We start from the raw sequence: 14,510 nt of genomic DNA on the forward strand, positions 1-14,510 counted from the left end.
GAAAGACTGAAATGACTAATTTCAATCTTTCAAAAGATTGGAAGATTGCAATGACTAATCTTGCACATTTGCATACTTTCAATCACATCTGAAGGACAGACTTAAAAGAGAAACTGCCAGGTCAAAGGGCTGTGGTTCTATAATTTTGATAGATTTTGCCAAAATTGTTATCTATAGAGCTTATACTGGATTGCATCCCCAGTAACACAAATGGTGAAGGAATGCTTGTGTGTTGTTATTGTTAAAAGGTGAGAACATGGTCTTCACAAGCATAGTTTTAATCTGTTTCTCTTATAAATGACATTGAGTAGCTTTAACCTTGTTTATATTGTATTTACTTTCTGTGAATGGTCTGTTCTTTTGTTCACTTTTCTAGTGTGGTGTTAATCATTTTTCTCACTGATCTAAAGAAAGTTCTTTATGTGTTAGGGATCTTAGTCTTTTCATGCTATCAGTTGCAAATATATGACTCTTCATCCTAATTCTGATAAAGCAGTATTAAAAAAACTTTTATGTGATGCAATTTAGCAATCACTTTGGGATATATCACACTTTGATGAAACAGTGGTGACAGTGCAGTGGATATTCTGTCTTACTCTTAACTTAAAGAGAATACTTCTAGGATTTTCCCATTAAGTATAATTCTGGCTCTGACGATGAGAGAGATAACACTGCTTATTAAGGATTTTGCATCAATACTCTCAAGCAATACTGGTCTACAGATTTATAATGCGAGTGCAATGTTATGCTACTTCATAATTACAATCTAGAAATTGCATGTTCTTCCTATGCACTGTAACAGTTTAAATAGCATATTAATAACACATTCCTTAATAGTTTGGTAGAAATCCTGTGTGAAATTGTTTATAGTTATTATTTTTGTAGGGTTTATTCTAAGACATGTCTCTATTTTTTCTATGAAAGCTGACAAGATAGCTCTATTTTCTAGAGTCAGTTTGGTTAAGTTATATTTTCTTAGAAAATTACTCATGTCTTCCAGTTTTAGGTAAACAGGCTAACTCTAATCAAGAAAATTATAAATTATGTTTTCTGATCATCACTCTCTATACCTTTTGGGAAAGTCACCTAAAAGAACATGACCTACAGTTCCCAAGCCTCAAATATACAACAATGGCATGAATGTAGAGTAAGACAGGTCAGATACCCTTGTTTACCCTCTCCTCCCCCACACATCATTATAACCATAACATAAAATACAGCACAAGTGAAATGGTAACCCCCAGATAAAACAGATGAATCAAAAATAGAGAACAAGTGGTACTGAATTTTTAGAAGAGAAAACAGTCTTCCATAACAAAATTAAGTTTTTATGTTCTTTTTTGTTCCTCATTTTGAAAACTCTGTTGGCAGTCCCAACAGGTACAACTAAGAAAGGTCAAAATATATTTAGAACAATGAAGTAAAACTCACTGCTGTTTCCTGAAGCTGTTATAAAATAAACAAAGCCACTATTAGACATGGAGGAAACTGCCCAACTTTTCATTTTTAACTGTTTTCTCTTCTATTAAATACTTATCAGAAATGAGCAGTAGTTACAGTTCATTAATTCTTCTTTAGACTAATAGGAGTTTGGTCAGGTGTGATAAAAAATTATAGATTACAAAAAGAAAGGTTCATTATAATTATATAAAAAAATTTTTTAAGTTAAATTAAGGTAACAAGTTATTAACAGAAGTTTTTAGAAACATTTTTTAAAAACAAACACAGTTAATTCATAATTAACCTACTATTCATATAAACATGCGCTACTAAGATCTAGAACTTCCTTCCTGTTATGAGAAGTAAAAAATACCCTATTTCACTAGTTTGAGTCAGCAGTTTCCGTTAGTTGTAGCTAAAACATCTAGAGAGACCCTTGTGTATGTATCTTTGTATACAAGCTCTACGTTATTCTCTAGTATTATCTTGCACACAATACCCAGTATCTAGTGAAAGAAAAAACACAGGACTGCAAAGAAGAAAAACCTGACCCATAATCAAAAGAAAAGTCGACAGAAGCTGACCTACATATAAACCAGCTACTGAAATAAACAGATTAAGAGTTTAAATGAAAACTGTAAAACTGAAATATAGATGCTGTAAAATGAATTAATTCACCATCTTAACAGCAGACCATAAGTTAGACCCACATACACATTATCACTTGATTTTCACCAAAGAAACCAAAGTAAATCAACAGACAAAGAAAAGTCTGCAATAAATGATGCTAACACAACTGGATAAATGTCTATTGCAAAGGAACAAAGAGCAGCCCTGAACAGTTTGTTCAGTGGTTAGAGCATCAGCCTGAGGACTGAAGGACTGCAGGTTTGATCCCCAGCCTGATGGGGCACATTTGAGAGGCAACCAGTCGATGTGTCGTCTCTCTCATATCAATGTTTCTCTCTCTCTCTCTCTCTCTCTCCCCTCCCCTCCCCCTTCCTTTCTCCCTTCCACTCTCTAAAAATCAGTGGAAAAAATATCCTCAGGTGAGGATTAACCAAAAAAAGAAAAGAAAAGATAACAAATGAAGAGCAGAAATGGTAAGTATGGAGGTGCAATATTCTCCTAATTCATGATTGAACTTTCCATGGTTTTAGTTACCTGTGGATACAAATCATCCCTCTGTGCAGCATATTTATCCACACTATATATACTACCTACTCATTAGTCACTTAGTAGCTGTTGGGGTTATCAGATGGACTGTTGTGGTATTGCAGTGCTGGTTTTCAAGTAGCACTTATTTTAGTTAATTATGGCCCTAAACACAAGAATAGCAATGCTGGCAATTCAGATATACCAAAGAGAAGCCATGGAGTGCTTCCTTTGAGTGAAAAGGAGAGTACAGTAAGATATTTTGAAGAGGCCACATTCACATATTTTTTATTACAGCATATTGTGATAATTGTTCTATTTTATAATTACATTGTCGTTAACCTCTTACTGTGACTAATATAAATTAAACTTTAAGTATGTATGTACTAGAAAAAAAATATAGTACATATAGGGTTCTGTATCATCCAGTTTCAAGCACCCACTGAGGGTCTTGCAACATATTCCCTGAGGATTTGGAAGGACTACTGTATATTCATCTTACTATCTTACCACAGTTCAGCTATATTATAAAATAGGCATTTGTGCACTAATTGGAATCCTTAATGGCCTTTTGTGTTTGGCTTCTTTCACTTAATGTAATGCTTTCAAGGTTCATCCACGTTGTACAATGGATCAGTACTTCATTCCTTTATATAGATGAATAATATTCCAATGTATGGATATAACTAATTTAATTTTTTGATTCATCATTTGATGGATAATTGGGTTGCTTCCACTTTAACATGAACATTTGTCTGCAAGTTTAGCATGGTTGTGTACAAATTTACTTTTCAATTTTCTTGGGCATGCATCTAGGAGTGAAATTGCTAGGTTATATTATTATTCTAGATTTTAATTCTGAGGAACAGCAAATTTTTCCAAAGCAACTGAACTATTTTATACTCCCACCAGAAGCATATGAAGACTCCAACTTCTCCATATCCTCATCAACACTTGTTACTGTCCTTCTTTTTTTCTTATAACCATTCCAGTAAGTGTGAAGTGGTATGTCATTAGTTTCATTTGCATCTCCCTGATGGCCATCACGGCGTTCACTTTTAAATGTATAGTTGCAGTTGTCCATCATGGGGCAAGCAGGAGCATGGCTGATTCAGGAATATAGTTCTTCAATATACAGGTGTATTGAAAAGATATATTTGGAAAGCCAAATATCATTTGCATTAAGATATATAACAAGTTATTTCCAATAATCATTAGATTATCTTTCTTGGTTATCTACTACTCTGAACAGCTGTAAGTATGATTAGCCAAACAAATCTAAATAATGGAAGAATTTAAACAACAGAATTATTGTGTAAAAGTCTACCCACCCCCAACTTTCTCACCGCCACCAATGTTAATTCATTTAAAAATAACTTAGATGATGCCCTGGCCAGTTTGGCTCAGTGGTTAGAGCGTCAGCCTGCGGTCCAGGGAGACCCGGGTTCGGTTCCCGCTAAGGGCACGTACTTCGGTTGCAGTTTGTCCCCAGCCCTGGTTGGTCGTGCGGGTGGCAGCCACTCGATGTGTCCCTTCACATCGATGTTTCTCACTCTCTCTCCCTCCCACTCTATCTGTACAAAAAATGGAAAAATATCCTCGGGTGAGGATAAAAAAATAAAAAATAAAAAAATAACTTAGATGATCATAACTGCAGAATGCTTTACTATAAACTATAGAAAAGTGATGAAATAATCTGTTAGTTTATAATATTAAGGTGTCCAAGCCTTAAGACACTGACAGGTTGGAATGTATCAAAACAGATGATTACAATAACATCACAGCTATTTCACAGGCAACCTATTAGTTCTGGTAGGTTGTACATTATTACACAACTGTTTTAAAGCGTTGATGTGTATAATATTTATTATTAAATATTATTATGTTAAAACCTTTTCTCCATTGTGTTTGAAGTCAATAGCTAAATATTAGAAATTAATTAAATTAGGTGAGGTACAAGATATTTTTTGTAAACAATCTACTGTAATTCAGAACCCACTCTTCTGTTAAAGGAGCAATAAAAAGCTGAGTCCCATCCCTTACCTCCAAATTCCTCTGAAAATCTGTTATTGGGCTAATTATGGTCTTTCATCACAAAAATATTCATAGGATAAGTAAAACTTTCAACATAAGCACGGAATACTTAAAAAGAGAAGTATCCGAGTGTCCTCAGATTTTTATGTACTGTAACAAGGGAAAATTCTATCAACTATTCTTCTGAGCAGCGTATGTTAATTTTTCATGGACAACAGAGCCCTTTGATGGTTCAGATATAATTAGATCAAGATAAAAAAATTATTTTTGATGTGTCCAAATTCTGTGCACTTAAGAGTTATGAATAACTCATGTGAATTTCAAACAATGCAAAAATGGTTATCTAATTATTGAGGGACTTTGAAAGATGTTTTTACCTGTATCCATACTTTGGTTCAACTGTTGATCACTTGTTTCTCCATCTTCACTGATATATCCAGGAGGTGGCGTTTCTACAGAGGTTTAGAACAAATCAAGTACAGTTACAATTTAATTTCATCTTTTCTCCCAGCTACTAAAGATAACCAACAAATTGCTCCGAATAACAAACATAAATGTTATATAACATCATTATGAAAAGCAGTTTTGGACAATAAAGAGCTTGGGATTCAAATTCTGCTCCAAATCTTATAGGTAAATCCTTAAAGCCTACTTGAAATACAATTGAGCTCTCTGGGCATATTTTCTTAGCTATTATTTACATATCTGGCTCATTCTCATATGTATATTTTCTGGGGCAAGAGCCAAAAATATAACTTCAAAGATGCCTGGATCAGTATACTTTAAAGATATTAGTACCTACAATGTTTTGGGGTTTGTCTGTTGTTGTTGTTGTTGTTTTAACTAATGGCCATTGTGGATGAGTACCTAGATAATTAAAGGAGGTTCCTCTCCTATCCCCCTCCCATCTCTCCCCACACACGATTTCAGATGATAGAGTAATACAGGCTTACATCTCCAACTAAGTTTTATAGAGTTAAATATGGTAATATAGTTCAGGACTGGTCTAGCTTGAATTCTAACCCAAAGGTATATTTTTCTAGAGATTTTTAACCAGGAAGTTCTGAGCATTAAAGCAGAAAATTAAATTCAAACAGACTATTGCACAAAACTGAGGCAAAATACTATCTGAAAATAAATAAGATTCTAGTGTATCATTTCCAACATGTTTTATAAACAAAATATTTATTCAGGAGGCATCTGAATACCTGAATGAGTTTCATGTAAAATAAAAACATTTATACAGTTTTACCAATTATAATTTCAAGAATGAAAAATAAGTTTAAATGATTATCAAAAGTTTAATATATACATTGCTGGACAGTTTTAAGCAATTCAAATAATGCAGACACATACTTTAAAAGAATTTTGTAATTACAAAAGGAGGAGAGAGAAGATGTGGGTTAACAGTTTTCTTCATTAACGCTTTACAATCTTCCGTCAATTAAGCTAACTACAAATTTTAACTTCTTAATATCAAACTTTTCATTCAAGTGTCAGTACCCCAACATTTAAGACTGAAATTCTAAGAATAAAACAAAATATCTTCATATATTCAATCAACAAGGAACATGAAAATAATGTATATAATTATGCACTATTTCAAAGGTTAAAAAGCTGATAAAATTAAACAGAGCTAAGCTTTGCCAGTCTAACTGCCTATGTCTCAAAGGTCTAAATAGGAAGAAATACTTTTAAATATTTTACCCTATTTTAATTTTCTCCATTATTATTTATCTATAAAATAATAATAAAGCTAGTAGCATTTTGGAGAAAAAGTTAAAATTTCTTTTGAAGTGGAATAAAAAGTGAACCCTTAGGTTTTGCTATCAGTCAGAGCTGGGTAAACCCCACTGTCTAGAAAAACAAATACATATGATCCACTTTTGATTTTCTACTTTGTAAAATACCCAAATCTAAACCAATAAAGGAAAAACAAGTTTGAACATCTCCACAAGTGAAAACATTTTGATTTACACCCCTCCAAATAAGTATCTGATATGTGGTCTTATAAGACTGTATGCTTACTTACACTTCAGTTTCCTAGTATTGCTAAGTAAGTTCCACTTCAAAGACTTAAAATGCCTCCCCTTCCTCACGCCACACACACAACTTTATTTCCAGTCAAATTCTGCTCCCTAGGAAATGTCCTGTTTTAGCCGTTTCCCTTCTCATTCTAGCCTTCATCCTGCAATCTACTCTACATACTACCTTCCTAAACTTCTCAAAAAATTTGTTTCCTAGCAATCCAAAAGGCAGCCTTAAATTCCTCTTTTGGAATAAAATAGTAATCAAAGAAATGCACATTAAAACAATCAGAAGACACTGTCTAACTTTAAAATTAGCTATTTTGAAAAATCCTTGTTTTAAAATTTGTCTTTAAATGAACAGGCATTATTTCCATGATGAGATACATCAAAGAAATATTTTTTATGTACTTGAAACTCTAAGTTCCTTACATATTTTCAGCTGTATAAAAATAAGAGTGAGATAGAAGAATATTAGAAAAGGAGAAAAAATTAACACCAAAAAATCCAATGTGTAGCTTAATCCCCATCCTAATATACCGTTAAAGTTTCTAGTTTCTGCTGGGGGGGAGGGGGAGCAGAAAAGTGAGAAAACATTTGTTTTTCTCCTAAAAAAATTGTGAAAATTAAAAAGGTAGGTAGCTACCTTCATGGAATATGTTGCTGGATCATGTAATACAACAATTAGAGCAGGAGTTACTGAGGCCCAGATGAAAAAGAACCAAAGTAGAGGTTTTCTGATTTTCAGTACAATATAGGTATTGCTAAGTCTGTAGAACTAAAATACTTGCTCTCCTATAGAAATGTTATGTCTCTCTTAAACATTATCTATGAAGTAATTATTTGGTCAATTTTTTAATCACATTTGTTTTAGGAATAGTTTTCTCCTGTATCATTTATTTTGCTTACATTCTATATCTCTCTTAGCTTCAACAACTAAGACAAACTTACTAAGATCTTTTCTTTTCTGCTTCTCAGAGTACTTTGATTAAAGCCACTGCAAAAGAAAATAAAATATAAAGTAAAACTTTTCTCCACACTAAAATGTTTAAAGTACTAGGTTTATACATTTCACAAAAAATAATCACCCAACAGAGCATATTTTTCTATTTAAAATCCAAAAGCATTTTTCAAAAACTCAAACCATAGTTTACGAATATTTGAATGTTTATGAACAAAATTTGTACCTATCCCAATTTTTAGGAGATTCAGGAGGCAAAAATACCTGGGATGTAATTACTCTGTGGTTCAATTCCCGCTGGGAAATTAGTGTTTTCTGGAATGGAGTGGGTATAATCATCCAAAGGTGGTAGTTCTGTTAGGATCTCAGTGTGCCGTGGCACTAACACAGGAGGCAAAACTGAAAATAAAAACAATCCAAATTAATGGCAAGGAGCAAGAGACAGGGAACAGGATCTTTATTAAAAGTTTTCACATAAAAGAAGTCTGCTTAATTTTTTAAATTTAGGGCCCACCTATTTCGTATCATACAAGTTATTAAGTAATTGACATTTCTGATTATGATTTCAACTTACTATATAGTTCACAATCAAAATTTCCAAGACTCAATTTATCTTGTACTTTTGGGTACAATGTGATCCTGGTAACATTATATTACCATAAAAATTCAAAAATCCCCATGGGAAAGGTTGCAAAAAGATTCGTTAATATCAGGTTTAGGGTATTTTCTAAAAATAAAGCTTAAAAAGTTTCAAGTACACATTTAAGTAAACATAATGTCTTCCTATGAGTTTTACTAAATTGCTTATATAGGAATGATGTCATTAAAGTATTAAAAAAAAAAAAAAAAACACTCAGAGAGCAAAATGACTGAAAACAGTTAATGCAGCAGATAGGTAAACAGATTCATCAGCTTATTTCTGAGCCAAATGGAATTTCCTATATATGTACTTTGATGTGAACTATCTTTGCCACTAAAATATATTTTCCATAAAATATTTTTTAAAAAAAATTTTTTAAGCATTTTAATGACCACCAAATAATACACTGAACTGAAGGTAATTTATTAGAATTTTATACAAAAATTTCCTTGGGTCAATTAGGTATCAGAGTACCTAATATACTTAAGTTCAAACATTTAATTTAAAAAAATAAAAATAAAAACTACTTTTCCTACCTGGTGTCTCAACTCTCTGGTAGTGGTAAGGGTTTACACATACTTCATCCTTTTTAAGATTAAAAGCATATTCGCAGTTTTCAATTGCTTTGAGTTCATGATGACTGTGAAGATCAGGCCAGCGCCATAATCGGCAATATATAACGTGTGGCAGTCCTTTCCGGTGAGATACCTGAAGACGACCATCAAGAGACCTATTGGAAAGCAAGGGGAAAAGAAAGGTGGGAGCTTTAAAAAAACAGAAATAGTCATTTGGATTAGATTAGTAAAATAAAAGCATAGAGAAAAGAATGACAGACATTCAGTTAGTTTTAGTGAGTACAAGGAAGAAAAATGTACTATTTAATGAATCTGACATAAAAGAAACCACCAGCTCTAGCAGATGTTTTTTAAAATGTGCTACGCAAATGACTCAAGTGTCAGTGAAAGGCTAGTCATTTGGGAAAAAAAGATTTTTAAAAGAATCATATAGTTACACTTGAAAAACTTTCTGTCAACTTTTGTCTTTAGCAAACCAAACTGTTATTTAGAGATTCTTTTAGGGGCATTAATTCTGTGGGTTACTAAATTACCAAAAAAAGGAACTACTGTGAAGAATGGTAAATACCAACAATAATATAAAACTTACTCAAACTAATATAACTCGTTACCCAGTTGTAATTGTGTTGAATACTGAGGTATATTTCCATAGCTCACACATAAATGCAGATGGTGATGAATTTGATGAGATGAAACAGACAAATACCAATATGCTCAAAAAGAGAATGAGATGATTTAAAAATAACATAAAAAAACAAGTTAGCCTCATATTAATTGTGTTCAGTAATCAACTATGTATTTATTAGTATACAGATGAGATTTAGATGATAGCAAGAGATTTAGCAAAACTTGGTTATGTATCTATTTAAAAATTAGGCCAACAACAGATCTCAAACTGAAATGAGAATATAGTTATCAAAGTTCCTATTTTTTAGGGGATGCAATAATTTAAATATTCAAAATTAGAATTTCATTGATCAAAACGTCAGCTGAAACATTTAATATACTTTTAATACTGGCAAGCAGGTATTTTACATGCTATGCCTTATTTTACATTAAGGTAACATCCTAGACAAAATGATACTAAGCAACCCATTATAGGTCTTCCAAAGCACCCCCACACACACACACAAGATCGCTAGGATTTCACAGAGGGCAGAATATTCACCTGGTTTGTTCAGAGAAGCTGTAAAGGCCTGTTGTATCCCACTGATCTATCGTATTTGGTGTACTCAGTCCCCAAATTTCAGAGCAAGTGCTGTGCATAAATTGAAAAACAAAAAATTGATGTGAACATGGAAGCATGGTTATTCAAAATACCATGATGTAAAACATGAAAAATGTACAGAATACTTCCTTCACCCAGAAAATATACATTGTTTCACTTTTTCACAGGTATTTAGTGCTGGTTTCTATATTTTCTATATGAAGGAAGCCAATAAAATGGAACATGTGACTCCAGAGAAGTTATGGTTATGTTTTTAAAATGTGGAACACCAATGCTCTCTAGCTTAATGAAATCATACCTATAATGTCCTTTTCAATTTCCTGTACTCACAACAAAAGATCTAATACCTATGCCATTAGCCTTACTAATAACAGTGCTTCATTTTATAATACAGTTTTTTTTAAAAACTTAAACATGAATGTCAACTGGTATTTTTAATGTAGAAAAATTCCAATTAAAGCAAACATATCCACAGTTAAGATTTTCAAGTTATCTGAGATACTTATATATTCAGTTTTACAGAAAGTATTGCTCTTTTATCACTACAAAGGACAAGAAAGTAGATTTTGAAGTCATTCAGATGTAGCAGAGCACCTTAGAAGTTTTAAGAAATTTCATGAGGACTCAAGCTATATGAAAACACCAAACTCTTAAACGATAGTATGACTGTGAAAAATGAACTGCATCTAGTTTGTTGTTGTTTTAAATCAGTACACCTGAAAGACACAGACTAGAAAGAACTCAAAAATTTTCTCCCACATTCCTTTCCAGAACCTGGGCAGTCCGTAGATAATTCTCCTTGTTTCCCTGCTACTATTTCATTTCACAGTAACTTCTTATCTATGGGAAAAGGGAAGAAAAGGAGGATCTTAAAGGTAGTTTGGAATGGAACTTTTGACCGCCAAGGTGTCTCAGGTCCTAGTTTTACTTTTGAACATTAGAGTCAAAAGAGGTAATTACTGCAACTCAATTTCATTTCTTATATACTACAATCATCAAAGGAGGAGATAAAACATATAAAAACTTTTAAGAATAAAATCAAACAAGTGATTAAATTCTAGATGTACACACTGCTAATGAATGAGCTAACTCAACACTTCAAAGGGCAATGGTGAAAAAGTGCTGTCCTTTTGTGGCTGGGCAATACACATCCATCTCCTGGGGTGCTGGGCTGCAGTACTAGTACTACAGGGCCTCTTGCATAGCCAATGAGATGCAGAAACATCTCATGCCATGCTTTGGGGCTACAGTTACTATAATACTGGACAGTTTTTTGCAATGCATTTTTGAACATTCTCCAGCACCTTGAGGTATTTTACAGCTTCTCTAGCTTTTTAGGCTGCAGATATCTTTCATTTCCCAATCTGCAAAAGTTAGGAAAATCCAAAAAACTGGTAGATAATTTAGACCTTTTCGTTTTTCCACAAAGGTGTACTGACTTACAAAATAAAAAACCATAAAATAAATGGTTCTTTTATTTCAAGATAGTTATCAACCATATAGCACCATGTAGTTTAAATCGCCATAAAATCGTCACTAAATTCTACAGTTCTGTGAATCTGAATTTAAACCTCAGAAGGAATAGTACACAACTTATTCTTTCTTGGATAAAAATTTAAGAAAAGTGATTAACAAAAGAACAGATCAAGAGGCTATTCTGCTCTTATGGAGACTAGACTGCACACTTGACTTCAGTAGCTCTCTGGGACTGATCAGAATCTAAAAGAGAGCTTAAGCCCTGGCCGGTTTGGCTCAGCGGTTAGAGCGTCGGCCTGCGGTCTGGAGAGACCCGGGTTCGGTTCCCGCTAAGGGCATGTACTCCGGTTGCAGTTTGTCCCCGGCCCTGGTTGGTCGCACGGGTGGCAGCCACTCGATGTGTCCCTTCACGTCGATGTTTCTCTCTCTCTCTCCCTTCCTCTCTCTCCCTCCTACTCTATCTGTACAAAAAATGGAAAAATATCCTCGGGTGAGGATTAAAAAAAAATAAAATAAAAAAAAATAAAAGAGAGCTTAAGTTGTGCTATATTCAAGTGTTGTTATAAATAGAGAATAATAAATAGCAGTTGTTTAAAACATGTAATCAATCTATAGGCAGACAGACCTAAATCCCAACTCTAACTCAGACACTTTCCAATTGCCATCATAGGGACATTAAGCCTCAATTCTATCCACTATCATATCTCTCACAAAATTGGGGCATTTGTTCTAAAATAAATTTGCTTCTGGTTAGTAACATTTTTCTTGTTTGCATAAGAAAAATATTCTTAAAATTCATAACAAAATATACAAAGCCCCTAAAAATAATGTAACTATGTGTTAAACCTCAGAATTAACATTTTAATTATTACCAAAGAACACAAAAGTAAACAAAGCAAAAATAATACATCTTCCTACAAAGACACCACATAGTGACATCAATTCTGACAAATTCATATAGTTGATGCAATCTCAATTAAATTTTAATAAATTTTTAACCCAGACAAAATTATTCCAAAAATAACATACAAGAATAACATACTTAAATCCTCCATAATGAAACCAGTATGCAATTAGCAAATGAATACACAAGCAAAACAAAATAGAGGTTCTGCAGGTAGAGAAGCCTCAATTAGACAAAACTTTCTTTGGATCAAAAGGATAGCCTCTGAACAGAATAAAATCAACTATCTGAAAATATAATAAAATCAACTATCTAAAAAAAGTGGACACCAAAAGCAGATAGATAAAAAATTGAAGTCAACCTCTGTAAGAAGGAAAATGTATTGGATGAGAGCTGTGTTTATGTGTCTTTCTACAACTAAGGGTACTCCACAATCTATACTAGGCAAAGTAGTTAAACCTTGCGCCAAAAACTGCAGTTTTACTGACCAGCAGAATCAAACAAAGGAATTGGAAAAGGGCTGAAAAAAGAAAGGGAAAATCCTGTAAAGAAGGGAGCAACAAGGGTGAAAAACATCAATATATAAGTGCGAACTCAGCCTAAATCCTTGACTGACCCCTAAATTACACATGAAGGAGAGAAGGCGGAGGCCTGCTGAGAACCAGCACTTGGAAGTCCGAAAGAACTAAGCTGAGAACCAGCACTTGGAAGTCCGAAAGAACTAAGCTGAGATTTCAACTGTTACTTACATCAGAGACAGTGTGGACTCTGGGGTCACCCAAAACTATCAACACTCTTCAGAGGAAGGTAACAGAATTTAGAGTCTCCACAATGTTCTGTCCCCAGAATCCACTATAAAACCACAAATTACTAAATATGTGAGGAAATAGGAAAATGTTACTCCTTAGTCAAGAGAAAACAGCCAGTAGAAACAGACTCCCACAATGAACTAACAGGCAAGTATTTTACAGTAACTATTATGAATATGTTCATGAACTTAATGAAGAAATGGGAATCTCAACTGAATAATAGGATCTATTCAAATGAATCAAATGGAAATTCCAGAACTGAAAGTTACAATATCAGAAACAAAGAATTAATCTGATTGTTGGAGAAGATAGAAGAGTCAGTGAATTTAAAGATGGATCAATAGAAATGATCTAACCAAGAAAACCCAAATTAAAAAGACTGTATAACAAAATGAACAGAATCCAGTAACATGTGCAGTCCCAGAAAGACGGAAAGCAAAAACAGATCAAAAATTTTTTTAAGTAATAATGACTGTAATATACTTTCAACTTAAGTGAAAAACTAAATTTACTCTTCCTAGAAAATTCAGTAAATAACCAAGCAGTTGAAATAAAAAGAAAACCACACTTGGGGCACATCATTATCAAACACTGAAAACCAAAGATGAAAGTGTTGAGAACTACAAAAACTCTTTTTTTTTTTTTTTAATCCTCACCTGAGGACATTTTTTCATTTTTTTTGTTCAGATAGAGCAAGAGGGAGAAAGAGGAGGGAGAGAGGAAGAGAGAGAGAGAAACATCGACGTGAAAGGGACACATCGAGTGGCTGCCATCCACAGGGCCAAACCAGGGCCGGGGGACAAACTGCAACCGAGGTATGTGCCCTTAGCGGGAACTGAACCCGGGTCTCTCTGGACTGCAGGCCAACGCTCTAACCGCTGAGCCAAACAGGCCAGGGTGAGAACTACAAAAACTCTTGACACAAAGGACTCCATACAAACCCCTGCATTAAGAGACTTGATGGAACTCTAGCATGGCTTCTAGCAGACTAAGGCAGCATCCCTGGTATGGCCCAGTTCTTCTTTGGAAAAGCTCAAGGCTGCCAAAAGAATTTAGTACCACTTGTTACAGCTAACACCTGTTCACAGGCCCCTGACTTCCTTTTATTAGAGCATTTATTTTAAAAGCTTACAATTGTAAATCCTTCCTCTGTCTCTGAGACGTACAACTCAGAAAAGTCTTTTGCAAGAAACTCCCAAAAACCATTCCTCTGAAATGTAATCAATCATCAGGAAGGACAGGGCTCCAGTCTACCTAGAGG

General features: G+C 33.8%; 1 protein-coding gene across 6 annotated transcripts in view; it reads right to left on the minus strand.

Moving 5' to 3' along the window:
- The window catches only part of SMAD2 (SMAD family member 2), an 80,167-nt gene that overhangs the window by 12,900 nt on the left and 52,757 nt on the right, over positions 1–14,510 (minus strand). For 5 of the 6 annotated variants that reach the window (XM_036245171.1, XM_036245170.1, XM_036245169.1 and 2 more), the window contains 4 exons: positions 10,001–10,090; positions 8,794–8,987; positions 7,882–8,016; positions 5,007–5,081 (listed from right to left, as the gene is read on the minus strand). In XM_036245171.1, the coding sequence (XP_036101064.1) occupies positions 5,007–5,081; positions 7,882–8,016; positions 8,794–8,987; positions 10,001–10,090 (494 nt within the window). Of the gene's footprint in view, positions 1–5,006; positions 5,082–7,607; positions 7,653–7,881; positions 8,017–8,793; positions 8,988–10,000; positions 10,091–14,510 lie in introns of those variants that run through there. The other variant, XM_036245172.1, reaches the window with a different exon arrangement.

This window comes from Molossus molossus, unplaced genomic scaffold (assembly GCF_014108415.1).
Source record: "Molossus molossus isolate mMolMol1 unplaced genomic scaffold, mMolMol1.p scaffold_m16_p_6, whole genome shotgun sequence".
Classification (NCBI taxonomy): Eukaryota; Metazoa; Chordata; class Mammalia; order Chiroptera; family Molossidae; genus Molossus; species Molossus molossus.